Source organism: Haliotis rubra, unplaced genomic scaffold (genome assembly GCF_003918875.1).
Source record: "Haliotis rubra isolate DU_JTF1 unplaced genomic scaffold, ASM391887v1 Scf271, whole genome shotgun sequence".
In the NCBI taxonomy this organism is placed as follows: domain Eukaryota; kingdom Metazoa; phylum Mollusca; class Gastropoda; order Lepetellida; family Haliotidae; genus Haliotis; species Haliotis rubra.
The window spans coordinates 823020-844544 of NW_025766792.1; the positions used below are offsets into that span (position 1 = coordinate 823020).

The 21525-nt window shown below is 42.5% G+C and overlaps 1 protein-coding gene across 2 annotated transcripts; it reads left to right on the forward strand.

Moving 5' to 3' along the window:
* On the forward strand, nucleotides 1–13800 carry LOC124280670 (endoglucanase E-4-like). 2 transcript variants are annotated; one of them, XM_046716662.1, is made up of 12 exons: nucleotides 1–39; nucleotides 1107–1285; nucleotides 2746–3031; nucleotides 3596–3778; nucleotides 5004–5191; nucleotides 6013–6172; nucleotides 6780–6891; nucleotides 8167–8317; nucleotides 8628–8772; nucleotides 9212–9383; nucleotides 11352–11542; nucleotides 13691–13800. In XM_046716662.1, exons 2-12 carry the CDS (start codon nucleotides 1112–1114, stop codon nucleotides 13747–13749), a joined length of 1821 nt encoding a protein of 606 aa, XP_046572618.1. In that variant the 5' UTR covers nucleotides 1–39; nucleotides 1107–1111; the 3' UTR covers nucleotides 13750–13800. The 2 variants fall into 2 exon arrangements, with proteins under 2 accessions (XP_046572618.1, XP_046572617.1); XM_046716661.1 differs by lacking the exon at nucleotides 1–39 and adding an exon at nucleotides 44–85.
* The last annotated feature ends 7725 nt before the right edge of the window (nucleotides 13801–21525 follow it).

Below are 21525 nucleotides of genomic sequence, written 5' to 3' on the forward strand. Positions count from 1 at the left end.
GCTGTTGGCAAAGCTTATTCCACCCTTTGCATAGAACAGGTAAGGACGAACCTCAGCGATGTGGAATTTCAAGACTTTACCATGTGTAATACTGGGCCAGTTTTATCTGTTTGATGCTATTATTTAACATTTACATATATATATATGCTTCTCTCTGCAATGATTTATAGTATGATGTGGTAAAGTTGGTATTAGACTCCGCAATATATATTATCACAAGTACTGTGTTTAGCTCATTTCAGAAATTTGAAAAATATTTAGCAATTGACGTGATGGTTATCAAATGTGTTTATATGAACGAACACAGCAATATGCATATTTTGGACTTGTAAACGTGCCCCAAATGGTCGCTTGATATGGCCAAAGTTGCTAGGTAACTTGATTAATACATGCAGTAGAGACATATACTGACGGGACAAAAAAAGGTATACATCCACGTTAACGATGGACATGAATGACTTACTGAGTGAGTGAGTAAGAGAGTGAGTGAGTAAGAGAGTGAGTGAGTGGGAGGGTGAGTGAGTGGAAGGGTTATGTACGGTGAGCGGATGAGTGCGTGAGTGAGTGGTGCTTTTAATGTACAGCCAGTTGAGAATGTAATATCCAACTCTTTAAATAAATTGACGAAGTTTCCGTCACCTTTGGAAATGCGATCTATATTTACTGTTATGGAAACACGTTGCACTGTCTATTGACTTTATTTCTCCTCTTCTGATCATCCCTCAAAGCTCCCTACAGTAATACCGTAGCTCTAGAACACAACGTAAACTGTGAATAATTTCATGTGCATAAATACTTGTCAGTTTGTTTATATATAAAAATGGTTTGTCTCTTCAATGTTTTTTTTATTCGATCCAACCAGTTTCCCGAGCATTGGGGACGAGATACGTACTGAAAATGTGATTACAGGAATACTGAAATCATAGTCTGGTATTAGAGGTAGTCATCAAGCTGCTTTCTCATTCACTGTGTAAGGCCATATGTAACAAAACACCGAGAGGAACTGCAGTGAGTGTCGCGCGTTGTTGTGTGGTGCTGTGTGGTGCTAGATTCCATTGCTCTCCATATCTAATGCATTCATCGCGGATGCTGCCTTGTTCCGTCAGCTGCAATGATGTTGTTGCTGTTGGCTGCGGTGCTGGGGTTGACGTCGGCCGCCACGGACATCAAGATCACCGGTCACTGGGATGGAGGCTTCAATGGTCAATTCTGCATCACACTGACTCAGGAGTTGCACGGCTGGAAGGCTCACCTGGTGTTTGACCATGAGGTCAAGACACTACAAGTAGGTATCAAGATGGCCTCTAGTACTTAGCTCACACAAATATCTAATTTGAATGAGTGAGTGAGTGAGTTGGGCTTAGCGCCGTAGATCTTCCAGGGTCGGCTTTATGTGGGAGCCAGACCTGAATTGATCAAGTTCTTTAAGAAACGGCAGGGTATAGTGCTGACAAACTGCAGAGCTACTGATGACGTTTTGGGTCATTGAGTTATGTACTCACTTGTGTTCATCTCAGTTGGGTATCCTAATTTTCCTTTGAGTAACCAAATAAATTGTACTCACCTCACTCAAACACAATTGGGTATTTGCCATTTTCAATTAATTTTAAAAATATAATGAAGTTTAAATGTCAGTGTTTGTTATTTATATTTTGTGTGTATTATGAGAAACTGCAAGTTGTCAAGTTCATTTCCTGAAACAGAACCCTCTCAGTATACCTCAGTTATTTTATCTACCCCCGGTACGCAAGCTAAGATTTGTCATTTGTGTGTGTACGCATGTACGATCACATTTACAGAGTACATGTATTTACAAAAATTCAAGCGTACTTGTACGCAATAGACTTAATAGGAAATGAGTTTTCACATAAATATTTGCGTAATGTACGCAGATACGCAGCTTATCTGTACCTCAGCAAACTATAATCATATATAGAATCGTCAGTTCAACCCATGATGACAGGATCCAGACGCATATAAGGTAGACAACTCAAGGTGAACAGAGGTCAGTGGCGGATACTATTTTCCCTAAAACAGAACAACCTTATTCACTTTGCTTGTCGTAAGAGGAGACTTACGGGATCGGGTGGTCAGGCTCACTTACTTGGTTGACACATGTCATCGTATCCCAATTGCGTAGATCGATGCTCATGCTGTTGATCACTGGATTATTTGGTCCAGACTCGAATATTTACAGACCGCCGCCACATAGCTGGAATATTGTTGAATGGGGCGTTAAAAACTAAATAACCAACCAGCCAACCAACCAGCCAACAACCAACCAACCTTATTGACCTAATCACGGACTATTCGGTGACTTACTAACCTGCATCCATAACGATATTCGCCTAATACGACAGTCTGTCTCACAGTCCCTCAACCATATTCTTTTCCTTTCCCCAACCCATTCTGTAAATGAAGTGATTCTAGATTTTCCCAAGATTCTGAATCATCTATCTCAATGGGTTCCTTTTCAAGTTAATTGGAGCTCTTTCTACCAAACTTATATATTTCCAAAGACGAAGCGTTAGTCTGCAAATACAACATCGTGTGCCTTCTTTGGAATGAATACTTCTTTTGCATATCTATTGCATTCGTTTTGTCCGGGTAATGCTTCCTGATTATTTTTTTACCAAAGTGAAATTTACAAGTACCGGTTTGATGAACTATGCACAGTTTTACGGAACCTGTCCACTATTTTGTCCATCAGCCTGGTATTACCTGAAGAAGTGTTACGTTTGACAGTTGAGCCAAGCGGATGTGGTGGAGACGCGCGACAACAACAAAGAATTCGTCCTCAAGAACAAGGACTGGAATAAAGATGAACAGGTGGGACAACAGCTGTGTGTCAACTTCATGGGCACGACTGACGGCAACGTCGACATGAGAGGCACCGTGTTCATTGAGAACGTCCAGGGAGGTGCCACGTTACAGCCGACACAGTCGCCGGTCCAGACACAGGCGCCGACACAGTCGCCGGTCCAGACACAGCAACCTGTGACCACGCCCGCCAGCCAGACACAGGCACCCGGTATGGCAGCCATTGTTTACTTAGCCATTAGACTCTAATAGGGATTTTGTCCCTCACCTGCTTCAAAGCACGCAATTATTTTGCTGTGAACGATTTCAGAACACCCGACATGTTCTGCGTGCAAAGATCTTTTTCGATCTTGTATATTAAAAACAAAATTAATAGGGGGAAATCCATTTTAAAAAATCGTTTCAACAAGAATACCAGCGAAAGTTCCTGGCGCACTTTGAAATCAATTTTATCATGTAATGGATAACAAAGTACCCGTCATATTGGAAATATATACTGAGGGAAACAAATAAGGGAACACATGAAAGCAGAAGTGTTCCTTTATTCTTTTCCAGGTTTCTTCACAAGCTTTGTAGCACAAGAATAAGTAGAGGAACACTGTGATGAAGTGGTGTTGCCTTATTTTTTCCCCTCAGTATAACTGGCAGGATTTGAAGGGCCGCAGTGATTCTCGAGATGCCATTCTTCAGCCGAACATTTCCAAATTACCCTCTGTTGGACCAGGATGCGGAATTATTGATTTGTACCAGACGAAAATCTTTTTATTGTTTTAAGTGCAGTCTGGAAGTAGCTCAGCCAAGTACGACTACCAGAAAGCACTTGGTCTCTCCATTCTCTTTTACGACGCGCAGCGATCAGGCAAACTTCCGGCTAACAACCCCATCCCTTGGCGAGGTGACTCCGCGCTCGGTGACAAGGGAGATAATGGCGAGGATCTCACGGGCGGCTGGTATGATGGTAAGAAATCGTAGGATGTGGCTAGAATTCGTCTTCAAAGTGCAATCTTGATGACATTTTAAATAAAATGGGATACGGATGGCCCGGAGATCACACCTCTGTATAATATAATGACAAACGTAGGTGTATATGGCAGCAACCTGCTTTACAATCGAATCTTGCCCGGACAAGCTAGTGATCGATAGTATGAACATCAATTCACACCACCACCCCTATGACCACCCTTAGGGAAACCCCTGCTAATCCAGAATCCCAAAACGTTTGAAGGAAGCAGTGATGGTTTTCTTCTTATAGTAAGCAGCTTGGGTTGTTGTCAGCGGGTACCTGTAAAGTAGTGAACACTGTGAGATATATCAGCTGCATTCATTGGCGGGAGGACGAGGAATGAAAAACTAGGAATTAAGATTTAACATCACGTTGGGGAATACTAAGAAAAGGTTCCACATACTGTAATCATGCGGAGGCGGTGGGGAAGCCTAGTAGTTAAAGCGTTCGCTAGTCACGCCGAAGATCCGGGTTCGATTCCCCACATGGTTGCAATCGAACCAGGGTCTTTGTCACCACATCATTAAGAAACCTCTGTCCAACAGCCATATCGAAATGCTAGTGCAAAAGTGAGGCTGGCATTACGCCTCCTGTAGCGTTACTCCAGCAATATCACGGCGGCGAACCAGAAATGAACTTCACACACTTCCCCCATGTAGGACCCGTGAAGATCCGGGGTAGAATAGGTCTTCAGCAACCCATGCTTGCCACAAAAGGCGACTATGCTTGTCGTAAGAGGCGACTAACGGGATCGGGGGGTCAGGCTCGCGGACTTGGTTGACACATATCATCGGTTCCCAATTGCGCAGATCGATGCTCATGCTGTTGATCACTGGATTGTCTGGTCCAGACTCGATTATTTACAGACCGCCACCATATAGCTGGAATATTGTTGAGTGCGGCGTAAAACTAAACTCACTCACTCACCCATGTAGTGGCCCGAACCCGAGCCAACAGCGTCATGAGGTCCACTGGGTGAAGCGGTGGGGTAGCCTAGTGGTTAAAGCGTCCGCTTGTCACGCCGATGACCCCACCTGGGTACAATGTGTGAAGCCCATTTCTGGTATCCCCTGCTGTGACATTGCTGGAATATTGCTAAAAGCAGCGTAAAACCCAACTCACTCACTCACTCCACTGGGTTTCCCCACATAATGATTCTGATGCTGATTCAAATTTTCAGCCGGCGACCACGTCAAGTTTAACCTCCCCATGTCCTCCTCCGCGTTCATCCTGTCCTGGGGGCTGTCTGTGTGGAAGGATGGCTATACGGCCGCGGGTCAGCTTGACCAGATGTACGACATGTTGAGGTGGCCACTGGACTACCTCCTCCGGTGCTGGATCCCGAGCAAGGAGGAATACTACGTACAGGTCAGACATGCCAGGGCGACTCATGTCCTACACCGTCTCTAGAAACCGTCTCACGTTAGATAGTCCCTGCTGGTGTATAAAATTAGGGCATATGGGATTCATTGTATTTGATGGTGGTCAGGTTTAGCACCCGGTGTACGTTGGAATCTTAACTTAAAACATTTAATAATTAAGATGAATAGTTGGATTGTATAATTGTCCTTCGTGATCACTTTATCAACAACAGATCAACCGTCAAGACATACCCTCGGGTTGATGTCAATTTCATGACATAATTGAATTACCTATTATTATCATTATCACTATATTATATCATGGAATAGAGATTAAATACCCCAAATAACAACAAACCAAACCAAGCGAACAAATATATCCAGAACACCCCAAAAAAAATATAAAAAAATATATATATATAAAAAATATATAATTTTTTTTTTTTTTTTTTAAATAAAACAATAAATAAAAACCAACCAAACAACAACAACAAGACAAAACAAAAAAAACAACCAAAAAGACACCACCAAAACAAACCCTGAAAACAAACAAAAACAAACAAAAACAAAACCTCCAAAACCAACAACAACCCCTTTAATCGAAGATGAAGCGTCGTGTTGTTTTTATGCGTATTGGGGTAAAGAGGGAAATATCACAACATAGTTTTTTATTGTGTTTATGCCTAGTATATAATTGATGTGTTGGTGTAATGAACCCATCACCAGGTTATACTCGTTAAGACTGTCGTGTCAACCTTCATCGAACAGTCATACGTTTGGTTATCAATATAACTATTGATATAAGCAATCCATGGTGCCTGACTATAGGTGGGAGATGGCGGCCCTGACCATGCATACTGGGGAAGACCGGAAGACATGACCATGGCTCGGCCAGCTTTCAAGGTCACGGCCAGTAAACCCGGAAGTGACGTATCAGCTGAGACGGCCGCTGCCTTTGCTATGGGATCTGTCGTATTCAAAGACAAGGGTAACATTTTAGTAGTAGCCTTTATAAAATGTACAATTTGGATGCTCACAGAGCGTATTGCTGCAAGAAGTAAGCCCGTAAGCTCGACACTTATGCCAAAACAGGGCAATAAATAAATTTTGTTTCGAAAAGAATTTGGAGACACACGAACGTAACCCATAAGTTTGAGGGTCAAAATGTATATTAGCACTTAATCTAATTAAAACGTGTGTTTTTGAAAGAAAGTAAATCTATGAGAATAGTCAAATATTTACTTATTTTTCATTCGCAGATGTGAACGCGACTGTTGAGTTTTGTTTGTAACATTTTGAAATGTTTTGTCCGCGGATCCGTACACCAGAAACAAAATATACATGTGTGTTACGATTTGCTAGTCTGTTCAAAATCTTTCTCTAAACTTTGAAAATATTTGTGTTCCTTGTGACTTTTCGAAACTGGAGAGAGAATTGTATTTACTGTAAGTTACAAATGTATTGAAGTAAACTTGATTGTAGCGGACTACCTGTCCGTTTTGGGGACGAGCCGCCTGCGCATGAAGCGTAGTTGTTGATGCTGTAGCTGTATTTGACGTCCATGTGTCCGTTGATACTATGTTATTACCTGCTAGACCCTGCATTCTCCGCCAAGCTGCTAAGTGCGGCCAAAACCCTGTACGACTTCGCCAAGAAGTACCAAGGTATCTACAGCAACAGTGTCAACCAGGCCGCCGGATATTACAGGTAAATCTGGAATTCGGATATTACAGGTAAAGTCGGGATTCGGATATTACAGGTAAATCTGGGATTCGGATATTACAGGTAAAGTTGGGATTCGGATATTACAGGTAAATCTGGGACTCGGATATTACAGGTAAATCTGGGACTCGGATATTACAGGTAAATCTGGGACTCGGATATTACAGGTAAATCTGGGATTCGGATATTACAGGTAAATCTGGGACTCGGATATTACAGATAAATCTGGGACTCGGATATTACAGGTAAATCTGGGATTCGGATATTACAGGTAAATCTGGGATTCGGATATTACAGGTAAAGTTGGGATTCGGATATTACAGGTAAATCTGGGATTCGGATATTACAGGTAAAGTTGGGATTCGGATATTACAGGTAAAGTTGGGATTCGGATATTACAGGTAAATCTGGGACTCGGATATTACAGGTAAATCTTGGATTCGGATATTACAGGTACAGCTAGGATTCTGAACCTAGGATTCTGTAGGTACGGATTAATAGGGATTTTAAGCAAGGATTCCAAAGGTATGGCGTTTTTAGCGGCATGCTTATGACAAATGCGACAAAAATGGAAACAAAATTAATCATACGATTCTATACGTCCGGATGGGGCTGCTTTTATTAATGTAATATAACTTATTTGAGAAATTGCTTTCATACTGAACCTGTCAAACCAGTGATTGTCAGCAGGTACACTGCCACTCGGCTAAACTCATTCCACATAGGTAGAACTGTCGATTGTGCCCTAGAGTGAGTGAGTGAGTGAGTGAGTTTAGTTTTACGCCACACTCAGCAATATTCCAGCTATATGGCGGCGGTCTGTAAATAATCGAGTCTGGACCAGACAATCCATGGCCAGTGATCAACAGCATGAGCATCGACCTGCGCAATTGGGAACCGATGACATATGTCAACCAAGCCAGCGAACCTGACCACCCGATCCCGTTAGTCTCCTTTTACGACAAGCATGGGTTACTGAAGGTTCATTGTGCCCTAGAGTGAGTGAGTGAGTTTATGCCAGTGATAAACTGGGAATTGGATAAATAAGGGTAACAGGTAACCAGTTGACCCAGTCGAATTTGACGCCGTAATTAGTTGTACAGAGTTGCTTCCCTTAACGTGCCAGAATCCTATGTTCGCCCTGCTATTTTCTATTTATGTCAGTAATGTACATATGTTCGTGGTTTTCACCAAGGTGGTAACCCTCTAGAACTCGTGTTACATCATAGTTGGTTACCCGTCTGTATTTAATGAACCCAGGTCGAGTCACTTCAAGGACGAGCTGTGTACCGGAAGTGCCGTTCTGTACAAGGTGACCGGGGAGGCAAAGTATCTAGCCGATGCCAAGAGCTTTAACACTGACGAAGTCCCATGGGGGTATTCCTGGGATGACACGAAAATTGCATGTCAGGTCAGTACTGTGACGCGTAGTGAGCGTCATAATATTTGTTTAACTTAACGTCCGAAAAGCTCCATTGCTTGTCGTTATCAACCACTATTGTTTCGAACCCAAAGTGTTGAAAGGCCACCGTAATGCTGCAGGAAAATAGCACTGTACAACCAGCATCAGCCTGGACTAGCAAATATACATAAGCACGCACGCACGCACGCACGCACGCACTGAATGCTAGCATCGTCCCGTCATCCAATTCTGCATACCAGTACGGGGGTACTGACTATGTGCTGATTATTGAAGGGTAACTGTTTCTCTCGTGCGACAGCTGCTGTTATTCGAGATCACCAAGGACGCCAGCTACAGCAAGCAGGTGGAGGCCTTCATGACGAGCTGGATGCAAGGCGGGTCAGTTCCCTACAGCACGTGTGGCTTGGCCATCAGAGACAAGTGGGGCACGCTCAGATACGCAAGTAGGTTGTGGAAGGTGCTCTCGGTGATCTCAGTCAACAGTCGACTGAGAGAAATCAATGCTTTGAAATTTTGTTCTGTTCCACGTGCTGGGGTAGTGAGGTAGCCTGGCGGTTAAAGTGTGTTAGCTCAGCACACTGATTTCTTGATTCACACTGTCACAGTATGGCTTGAAGCGGCATGAAGAAACATGAATCACTCTCTGAAACATGCAACAGGTGGTGGCCTTTAGGTGGTGGCGCATTTCCTTGTGAAAAGAAATCTTGATCGACACTGTTTTATATCGTCCAAATACGATCGTATTATTGATGTTAATTCCCGACAATAAAGAACATCAATTTGATGCCATGTGTTTTACTCACTCACCGACTCACTAACTCACCTTCGACTCATTCAGTCTCTCACTCACTCCCCAACTCACTCACTCACTCACTTCGACAGCCAACTCCGCGTTCATCGCCCTGATGGCGGCCCACGACGGCATCAACTCCAAAGTGTACCAGCAGTGGGCGGAAGGCGAAATCGACTACGTCTTTGGGGACAACCCTTCACACATGAGCTACCAGATCGGCTTTGGCAGCAACTACCCCAAAAGGCCGCATCACAGAGGCAGGTAAGACACATCGTCCACGGGGACAACCCCAAAAGGCCGCATCACAGAGGCAGGTAAAACACATCGTCCACGGGGACAACCCCAAAAGGCCGCATCACAGAGGCAGGTGTCTGTGTCGTCGTTGTAGTTGCAGCAGGTGATGTTGTAAACCACATGAGGTTAGGACATTGGCTGCAGATCAGCTGATAAGTAGTTAAATAATCATGAAATACAGTAATATAAGGGTGGTAGTTAAATAATTCTTCATTTAACGCCACTCATATCACCGTTGTACACGTCTGTTATAGACTAGATACAGATCATACACAATTGTCAGAGAGGTGGTTGGGTAGCCAAGTGGTTGAAGCGTTCACTCGTCACGCCGAAGACCCGGGTTCGATTCCTAACATGGAAGCAGTAAGAGAAGCCAATGTATGGTGTTTTCTGTCTCACTCACATTTGTCACCGAAGGCGGTGCACCGAGGGAGTGCCAAAACGAAGCCACGGCCTAATGCGCTGTAGTTGTCATCAGTAATTATATACCGCAGATTCTCCTGTTTTGCTGAGTTTGAGAATATCGCTGCGCTTCAAGTAATGTTGTCCCACACAGACTATCAACGGCTCAGTTTTAAACTCATGTCCCTACTAATGTCTTTAGTGAAGATTTTACAGACGCTTCCAGGGATCAAAATTCTCTGTTAAAGATAATGAAGAAATATATTTTATAGTGTTTTGTACAAAAACTCTTTAAGGATTAAGATTAGGCGTGTTGTTTATTACTTATTTACCGGACTAACCACCCGTATTATTTGTGAATGAAGAAAATTATTTAAATTCTGGTTTAAATGAGTTTGTCGTCAACGACGATGAATACACAATGCCATTTAGAAAGTAATCCAATCTTACATATGTTATACTAAGGTTTACATACTCTGTAAAGTGCAGATAGTAGTACTTCTGGGGGTTCAGTGTCAACCGGGTCGAGTCGGGTTGAACCGCTGGTAGCAGCGAGCCTGATAAACGATGGGAAGTTATATATCACAAATTGTTTCACTTTCTGGGTGAGTAAGTGAGTTTAGTTTTACGCCGCTTTTAGGACTATTCCAGCTATATCACGGCGGGGGACACCAGAAATGGGCTTCATATATTGTACCCATGTGGGGAATCGAATCCGGGTCTCCGGCGTGTCGAGCGAATACTTTTCTACTAGGCCACCCCACCGCACTTCACTTTACTAGGCCACCCCACCGCCCTTCACTTTACTAGGCCACCCCACCGCCCTTCACTTTACTAGGCCACCCCACCGCCCTTCACTTTACTAGGCCACCCACCGCCCTTCCGTAGGCCTTCACCTTCACTTTACTAGGGGCCACCCACCGCCCTTCACTTTACTAGGCCACCCCACCGCCCTTCACTTTACTAGGCCACCCCACCGCCCTTCACATTACTAGGCCACTCCACCGCCCTTCACTTTACTAGGCCACTCCCCACCCTTCACTTTACTAGGCCATCCCACCGCCCTTTTCTGTTTACTAGGCCACCCCACCGCCCTTCACTTTACTAGGCCACCCCACCGCCCTTCACTTTCTGAGAATGCCATAGATCAAGAAATGTAATATCTGATATATTTCACATTTTAGTAAATTTCACAAAAAACCCACCCCAAGTAATCGTACATGCAAATGTGACAAGTCTTCATGCATATTATTAACCCGTGAAGGTCCGGGTTAGAATGAACCTTCAGTAACCCATGCTTGTCGTAAGAGGCGACTAACGGGATCGGGTGGTCAGGCTCGCTGGCTTGGTTGACATATGTCATCGGTTCCCAATTGCGCAGATCGATTATCATGCTGTTGATCACTGGACTGTCTGATCCAGACTCGATTATATACAGACCGCCGCCATATAGCTGGAATATTGCTGAGTGTGGCGTAAAACTAAACTCACTCCCTCATGCATATTAACCGTTACTGCTGTCTCGTGTGTCAGCTCCTGCCCCGACCGTCCGGCCAAGTGCGACTGGCAAGCCTTCAGCAACCCTGGCCCTAACCCTCAGCTCCTCAAGGGGGCTATGGTAGGGGGTCCTGATGCCTCCGACACATACGCCGACAAACGGGACGACTACGTCAAGAACGAGGTTGCCTGCGACTACAACGCCGGCTTCCAGTCCAGTCTTGCAGGTGGGTAGCAGGTTAGGGGAGAGACAATTTGTTTTGAATTTCGAGGTTGGTACTGAGTGTTACATACATTCTTCATCCAACCTCTGTCTCGTTTCCATCCCGTAAGTAGTGTAAAGTTTCACTAATTGCAATACCTGCACGAATATTAACGAAATGAAAACAGCAGTAATTGATTCGAATCAAATCCAAAGAAAACCTTTCGAAGCGCCCACAAATATAATGACAGTAAATTTCTCTTGCTCACTTAACCTTACACAATGCATACTCGAAGCGCAACAAAGAGTTCATACGGAAAGTTCATCGACACAGGCAAATTGACATAAATATGTTTTGAAACGAGACTTTAAGATCTGAAGATGCAGTTGCATTCATTTGCTGCTGTTAACATCGGCAATATCGAGAAGCTGACGAGATTCTGATCTAAGTCTGATAATTGTGGACACTAATCTGCATCGTCCAGGAAGCCAGAGTAGCTTCATAAGGTCTGGACTGATATAATCATGGAGGAGAGACATTCCTGGCTGTGGAATTCTGGGCGCGTGGACTGTTATCGATGTTGGAACGAGCACCAGCACGGCGACTACTACTCGTCAAGTCACAACATTGAGTACACAACAGTCTCGTTTCCTGTTGACTGGGTTCCGTCCTATTGCACAACTTCGTACAATTACCAGTCCAGAATTTTTAAACCAATTCGTTTAACTGAATGCATAAATATTAATCAGTATTATTTGATACATCTAAGCACTTGTATATTGCAACACTATGCTTCTTCTAATCCTTGCAAACACGTCGTGCAGCGTGCTCTGTCGTACAACGAGCTCTGACAAACGGAAACCTGGAAATCGTGGAAATCTCAAAACGAGGTTCTGCCGCTAGAAAAGTTAACTGATATTAATTCAATCACATTGTGCGTTACAAAACTGCTCTGAATAAGCGCAAAAAACACATACCAGGTGTAACCAGTGAGCCAGATGCATTGTGAATCATTTTACGACCTCATCAAACTGGGGCAGTCTGTGACGTCTTAGTTGAGGTCTTGCTGCCTACACCTCGCCATAAAATATAGAAATACGATGTTATTAAAGCATAAAATTAAAATTCATTTGTAAATACCATTTTCTTATGAAACAAGGAATTGGAATTCAGTGTAACCATAGTTGTTTGTGATGTCTATTTTCTCTTTCATACGAGAAAATTCGGATCGGCTGAAAAGTAGGTCATTGTCTGAACAGGTTAATGAGACTCATATTTCGGTTTGTTTGTGTAGTCTGTTCATAACATACCCGTGAAAATCCGGGTTAGATTTGATCTTCAGTAACCAATGCTTGTCGTAAGAGGGATCGGGTGGTCAGACTCGCTGACTTGGTTGGCACATGTCATCGGTTCCCAATTGCATAGATCGATGTTCATGCTGTTTTTATCACTGATTGCTACTATATACATGCCCCACCCACCACCCCCCACCCTACAACACACACACACACACACACACACACACACACACACACACACACACACACACACAATTAAAGTATACTTACCACCAAATGTTTAGACTTACTAGTGTAAATATAGCCACTTACTTCAGCCAACTGTTCTAAACTAGATTTTGCTAAATATTCCATACTGTTTAAAGGTACTGTTTACACATGAACTGATGTATTATAAAACTAATTCGTAATGTTGAAAAAATCATTGTCATGAGTTCAATAAATGTTAAAAATAAATGAAAATTGGCGATTTCTTAACAAAACTTTACACTAGAACGCAGGTGTTCACATGCACGATATTTGCACATGACCCTCGTACAATTCATCTGCCTAAGGTTTGAATTTGGATTCCCCAAGTTAGTGGAGACATCAGTCTTCTATGTAACCACTCACACGCGCGTACGCGCGCACACACACACACACACACACATATATATATATATATATATATATATATATATCTATAGTGAGTGTATAACATATAGTGAGTGTATTAAGTGAGTCTGAACTTTTGATGGGAAGTATATAAAAAACAAACAGATGAGAATAGTAAGCGGCAAAATTCGTTATATCCGATAGTTCGTTATAAGCGTATTGGCTGTAACCCTAGTGTACTGTATTGTAATACTCAATAACGGGTTTTGTTCTGTTCCAGCACTGGTGTCTCTAGATGCGAGCAAGAAGCTGCCCCCCGCCCCTGCAGCCAAGTGTTAGATACACAACTCGTACTGTAGACAAGAAAGAATAAAACACATTCTTTTGGTCCTTGGTTTTGGATTTTGTATCAGCACAACATTTGTGGCTTGAAAACATTTTCTGCTTAATAATAGCTATATTTCATGATTGACTATACATTGTATTGCATTACGGACGACCGTTCGATCGAATTGTCATTTGTTTGAAGAAAAAATTAACATTCTCAGTAACATTTATTGATTGATAGTAATGCAAGCGTTTGAACTATTCGATTTGCGTTTAACTGATTACAACTACTACTACTACTGCTACTACTACTACTACGTACACGTATAATACGCTAAACTACATTCACTACGTAACCCGTGAAGATCCGGGTTAGAAATGATCTTCAGTAACCCATGCTTGTCGTAAGAGGCGACTAACGGGATCGGGTGGTCAGGCTCGCTGGCTTGGTTGACACATGTCATCGTATCCCAGTTGCGTAGATCGATGTTCGTGCTGTTGATCCCTGGATTATTGACAGACCGCCGCCATATAGCTGGAACATTGCTGAGTGCGGCGTAAAACTAAACTCACTCACTCCCCCATTCACAAGGCGAATGCTCATACTAAATTTCAACACTTTCCTAATATCGCCCACGTTCTGTACAAATTGCAGTACCTATAACTGACGTGTATGTATTTTCCTTTGGGGGATGAGGGAGCAATTATTCATGGAATTACTCATGGAATTACTCACTTCAACATGGACACAGTGGTGACAATAACTGAACACATTATTCATAGTCAAGGCGTGACAATGTGGAGTATTGATGAAATAATAATCGTGTTTTTAGAGCGGGACACGTTTCCACGGGGACGATTCTTGTTGTTCATTAGATACAGTAGTTGGCCATAAGCGAGTCATCATTAGTGAAACTCCTGTAGACTTGCATGTTAATTAACTCTTGCAAGAACAATTTTCATAAATTTAGTTTTGGTCGAATTGCTTTCAATACTGATCTACCAGCTGGGAAATCATCTCGGCTACATACACATAATTTCCATTCAATTTTCCGATGATTATTAAGAAAACTGCAACTATTTGAACAACATATATCAGACATACCAATCAGGTTTAACATGGCTGTCTATGGGACAGATTAACATAAAGTTGTACTTATGGTGCTTAATCAGGTGTCATTCGATAACAAATCAACGGAAAGATCAAAAGAAAATTGTGTACACGTAGCTGAAGATGATTTCCAAGATGTTTGCAAAATATCAAAATATAATGACTTCTACTCAATGTATGAAAATTATTCTTGCAACAGTTAATTAACATGTAAGTCTATGGAAATTTCACTAATGATGACTCACTTATGGCCAACTGCTGTACATTTCTTGTCCGACCTGTCAAACTGCCCGTGCATACATCGGATGTGGAAGTAGGGTTTTGTTCCACGAGTTCCACGAGTTTCTGCAAGACCTATGTCGAATGGAGACACACGCTTATCGTGTTTAGTGTTTTTTTACATTCGTGATTCAGAGGCCAATGAGATTTGTTCGGTAAAGGACGACAGGGAGAACTTCTGAAAGTAAGTACATGTATATTTTGTACTGTTCAATCCATTCATGGTCAACAAAACTAGCCTTTTGTGATATTCATTTGGTTGTTGGTTTGTTGTTTAACGCCGCACTCAGCAATATTCCAGCTATATGGCGGTGGTCTGTAAATAATCGACTCTGGATCAACAGTATGAACATCAATCTACGCAGTTGGGATACGATGACATGTGTCAACCAAGTCAGCGAGCCTGACAACCCGATCTTACGACAAGCATTACTGAAGACGAATTCTAACCCAGATCTTCGATATATTTATATGAAAGAGTTTCTGCAAGACCCGTGTCCAATTGAGAGGTTCGCTTATCGTGTTCAGTGTTTAGTTACATACATGGTTTTTGAGGCCAATGAGATGTGTTCGGTAAATAATAGGGCGAACATGTGAAAGGTTTTGGACAGGCCATACACGCATTATAACATGTATGATCTGACACCCGTTCTTTGTCTCTTTTCTTTGTGTTTCGATTTATACTTTATGAGCTAAAAGTTTTGAAAGAAGTTGTGAAGCTATACGTGTAGAAAAAGCTGCCAAGACCAGTTGAGAAAATATACCGAAATGGAATTTTGTTCGGAAATACCCGACAGCGCTCTACAACATGAACCAAAAGACGTTAAAATATGGTACTTGTTGATCCTTGCCTGGCGCTCGGCATTAATGTGTACAACAAGGACTGGTCGGCTCGGAGTCAGTATACTGTGTCTGAGTGGGGCATTCATGCTTCACTGCGGCATGGTATCTCAGTGGGCTAGCACTATAAAACCAACTTCAGTCTGGGCTAGTACAAGCAGCCGCACATACATAAACACACGCATGCACGTCGTCATATGAGCGAAATATTCTCAAGCACGACGTTAAATCCAATTTCACCTCACCTCTACAACATGAAGCAGGCTAGTTGCTTCTAATGGAGTGAGTTTCCTGTTTATGTAATTAATTTTGATTATTACTTGGGAGGCGTTAGATGTGACCTTTAAATGAATCTGCTCAGTGTTTATATAACAATACGTCAACATTTGAAGGATGAGTCATGCACGAAACAAATTCAATTTGAAAATAGCCATACACCAGGTAATAGTGTTAATATGATCGTATTGCATTTATACTTAATAAACACTGATGATACGCTCGTTACGGGGTCTTGTCTCGGAGGGATTGTCGCGTATACGTCAGTAGATCCAGGATGTAATGCAAATGAACCTATTGACATCAACCTCCGCATCAACTGCAGCATTCAAAGAAAAGGCAAAGGGCGAATGTACCGTTAGTCGTGGGGGCGTACTCAGTGTAGACCACGCGTGCATCAGTCTGGTAGTATAGTTAGCTATATTCTACTGCTGGCCATGTGCATTGTTCGAGTCTGTGTAAACTGTGATCAATATCATGAGCATCGCCCAAGGCTGCTGGGAACTTCAACCAGGTCACGCGGTCTCTTCCCACCAGAGGCGGTGGGGTAGTCTAGTGGTTAAAGCGTTTGCTCGTCACGCCGAAGACCCGGGTTTGATTCCCCACATGGGTACAATGTGTGAAGCCAATTTCTGGTGTCCCTGGCCGTGATATTGCTGGAATATTGCTAAAAGCGGCGTAAAATTAACTCACTCACTCACTGTGCGTTATACGTTAATAATATTCAGTCGGTCAGGTATACATTAAGTAATATTCAGTCATACAATGTCGGTCACACAATATTCTGTATATAATCGAATTGATCAAATATCTGAGAGGTCGATAGCATGAGCACGGTTTTATGTAGAAAGAGGATACCGAATATTCGTCATGCCTCGTCACGTTACAGCCATCTAATCCTCATAGCAGTCTGAATTACGAATATGATAGTTAAGTGAGTGAGTATACTTTTACGCCGCTTTTTATGATATCACGACCGGGACGTCAGAAATTGGCTTTGCTCATTTCACTCATTAGGGGAATCGGTGTGACGAACGGACGCCTTTACCATTGGGCTATCTCAAGTCCCTGTGGCATTAAGGCTAATGGTTACAGGTATCATTGTGGTAGACAATGTGTGTTTCTGAGTCAACTTTAACTGCTGAAGATGTATTTGATAATGTCAGATGCATAAAAAACAAGTAATCGGAACCTAATGCATGGCATCTTTTATAGGAAACAAACTGCCTTGACATACTCACATGCAATAAATGCATTTCAAACAAAAGACCCATATTTTTCTAACGTCATCTTCTCTCATTAAATCAAAGTGCTTGTACATATAATCATTCTTGAAAAGGGTAACGATCAAGAACATGATTGCGCAAGGGACGGTGGAGTAGCCTAGTGGTTAAAGCGTTTGCTATTCACGCCGAAGACCCGGGTTCGATTCCCCACATGGGTACAATGTGTGAAGCCCATTTCTGGTGCCCCCAGCCATGATATTGCTGGCATATTGCTAAAAGCGGCGTAAAACTCACTCACTCATGATTGCGCAAACTCACGCATTCCAGTCGTTTACTCCCTGCAGCGCGGTTATCAATGTTTTTCGTTTACATACGGTTATCTCTGCACTGCAAGGAGCTTCCAATAACTGTTGTTTCCGGCCCATCCCGTGTGATGTGTTTTTCTCGTCAGTTTTTCGGGCTGTTTTTTCCGGCGGCTGCAGATAAGGAATGTTGTATAAATACACATACATCGAGCATCGGGAAGCCAGGCCTGATTCCATCATGGAAGTTGCACAGTCTTTCAAATTGGCATTTAATGTTTGAATACACTGAGTGTTGTTTGTTTGCATCAGTTCGTGTTAAAACATATCTGAAGGTGTTGCTGTTGCTGCTGCTGCTGTTGCTGCTGCTGCTGATGATGATGATGACATTTAAACCCACCGATTGTTATTTTCTGCATAGCTTTTGTTCTACATGTTCGCTTTCAAAAGTAAATTATCGCTTCTGATGCTGTTGTTGATCACTGGATTGTCTGGCCCAGACTTGATTATCAACAGACCGTCGCCCTACCTCGAATATTGCTGAGTGGGGGGTAAAAAAAATAGGAACCAAAAACCCCCAAACAAACATCTGATGTTGCTGTGCTGCTGATAAAAATATTTAAATTCAAAATATCTGTTTTCTGTCGGTGTTTACATTGTTGTGATTCTTTTCAAAAAAGAAAGAAAAGAGAGAAGGTATGATGCGGTTGGCAGATGACTTTAATAAAAGGATAGAAAATTAAAATATGTGTTATTTGGAGTTGACATACACGGGAAAATCACTTTTGACTAATTTTCTTGTTGGTAGCATCTGGCCTCGTGAAATAGTTCCGATAAATAGCCATACATACGATATAATCCAAAGCTATCGGGGAAGAGTGTCTCCGAACACAGATGACGTTGTTCCGATGTCGACGCAAGTGTTACTTTAGTTTCAAACATGGTATCTTACCTCTAAGGGATGTTTACACGTTGTGTTATAAATGGTATCCTGTTCAAGCAGGGGCTACAAAAGACATTTGGAATATCTTCTCGTTTGTTTTCAGCACGCCAAAACCTATGGTCGTTGGTTCGAATCTGTTGTCTCTGGTTTGTCTGGACCAACGATTGGGTCCTGCATCACTTCAGAGTGAGTGAGTGAGTGAGTGAGTGAGTTTAAGTTTTACGCCGCAAGGACAATTAAGATGACTTCCATTGTTCGAAAAGCCGTTTGCTATTCACGCCGAAGACCCGGGTTCGATTCCCCACATGGGCAATAATGTGTGAAGCTCCATTTCTGGTGCCCCCAGCCATGATATTGCTGGCATATTGCTAAAAGCGGCGTAAAACTCACTTCACTCATGATTGCGTAAACTCAATGCATTCCAGTCGTTTACTCCCTGCAGCGCGTTATCAATGTTTTTCGTTTGGCATACGGTTATCTCTGCACTGCAAGGAGCTTCTCAATAACTGTTGTTTCCGGCCCATCCCGTGTGATGTTTTTCTCGTCAGTTTTCGGGCTGTTTTTCCGGCGGCTGCAGATAAGGAATGTTGTATAAATACACATACATCGAGCATCGGGAAGCCAGGCCTGATTCCATCATGGAAGTTGCACAGTCTTTCAATTTGGCATTTAATGTTTGAATACACTCTGAGTGTTGTTTGTTTGCATCAGTTCGTGTTAAAACATATCTGAAGGTAATTGCTGTTGCTGCTGCTGTTGCTGTTGTTGTTGCTGCTGCTGCTGATGATGATGATTGACATTTAAACCCACCGATTGTTATTTTCTGCATAGCTTTTTTGTTCTACATGTTCGCTTTCAAAGTAAATTATCGCTTCTGATGCTAATTTTGTTGATCACTGGATTGTCTGGCCCAGACTTGATTATCAACAGACCGTCGCCCTACCTCTCGAATATTGCTGAGGTGGGGGTAAAAAATAGGAACCAAAAACCCCCAAACAAACATCTGATGTTGCTGTGCTGCTGATAAAAATATTTAAATTCAAAATATCTGTTTTCTGTCGGTGTTTACATTGTTGTGATTCTTTTCAAAAAGAAAGAAAAGAGAGAAGGTATGATGCGGTTGGCAGATGACTTTAATAAAAGGATAGAAAGTTGGGGTAAAATATGTGTTGTTTGGAGTTGACATACACGGAAAATCACTTTTGACTAATTTTCTTGTTGGTAGCATCTGGCCTCGTAAGAAATAGTTCGATAAATAGCCATACATACGATATAATCCAAAAGCTATCGGGGAAGAGTGTCTCCGAACACAGATGACGTTGTTCCGATGTCGACGCAAGTGTTACTTTAGTTTCAAACATGGTATCTTACCTCTAAGGGATGTTTACACGTTGTGTTATAAATGGTATCCTGTTCAAGCAGGGGCTACAAAAGACATTTGGAATATCTTCTCGTTTGTTTTCAGCACGCCAAAACCTATGGTCGTTGGTTCGAATCTGTTGTCTCTGGTTTGTCTGGACCAACGATTGGGTCCTGCATCACTTCAGAGTGAGTGAGTGAGTGAGTGAGTGAGTTTAAGTTTTACGCCGCTTTTAGCAATATTCCAGCAACATCACGGCGGGGGACACCAGAAATGGGCTTCACACATTGTGTCCATGTGGGGATTCGAACCCGGGTCTTCGGCGTGACGAGCCAACGCTTTAACCATTAGGCTACCCCACCGCCCCTGCATCACTTCAGAACACAGTACTGGAATAATGTTCAAAACGGCCATCGTTTATCTCGCGTGGTGTGAGTGGTCCAGTCGCTTAAGGCCCCGCAATTAGCCGTGCTGAGTTGCCTCCCCTTGGGCATGTCATACACTTATGATCGTGGTGTCTTGGTTTCTCCCTTGCATGTTTCGGGTCACCCAAGAGGTACAAGCCCAGCATATCTTAAGGTTTTCTCCCACATATCCACTCACTCACTCACTCTTAAGGTCAAGGCAATCAATAGTGTTTTAGAAATTCTTTTGTTAATCAGTGAATCACAGTTCATAAATTGTATTTCCTTCCAATCTAAGTAAGAACACTGTACAATCACATCCCTGATTACAAGCTCAAAACAGAGAAAAAACTTGTCTTAACCATCGGAATACAAACTCCTGTTGCAAGCTGAAAAACAGCAAATCGGAAATAACGGAAACATAAAAACCACAACAAACACGAGAACAAAATAAACGTAACAGATTTGGAATTAAATTGAAGGAGAAAAGAAACCTAATTGCCATTTTCATTAAAAATACCAGATGATTTCTTTCTTAACTGTATTGGAATAGAGGCAACATTTAGAAACTAATTATTGTCCCTTCAATCGGCAACCGAGAGACTTTTACTCCCATGTGGAAAGTTGGTTCAAGAAACGAAAAGTTATGTGAAAAAACACGATGAATTTTTCTTATTGTTATTTCATGATTCGCAAACGTCTGGATGAAACTGGATATCTAGCTATGTTACCCTCTCGTCACAAAGACATGCAGGCTCTATCCGTTACAAAGACATGCAGGCTCTATCCGTTAAAAAGACATGCAGGCTCTATCCGTTACAAAGACATGCAGGCTCTATCCATCACAAAGACATGCAGGCTCTATCCATTACAAAGACATGCAGGCTCTATCCATTACAAAGACATGCAGGCTCTATCCGTTACATACAAAGACATGCAGGCTCTATCCGTTACAAAGAAATGCAGGCTCTATCCATCACAAAGACATGCAGGCTCTATCCATCATGCAGGCTCTACATGCAAAGACATGCAGGCTCTATCCATCAC

Excerpts from the sequence above, each read along its gene's own strand:
- LOC124280670 (XM_046716661.1), top strand. Across the intron at positions 3,779-5,003 it reads CACGGGCGGCTGGTATGATG|CCGGCGACCACGTCAAGTTT; the intron begins GTAAGAAATCGT and ends TCAAATTTTCAG. Across the intron at positions 5,192-6,012 it reads AGGAGGAATACTACGTACAG|GTGGGAGATGGCGGCCCTGA; the intron begins GTCAGACATGCC and ends GCCTGACTATAG.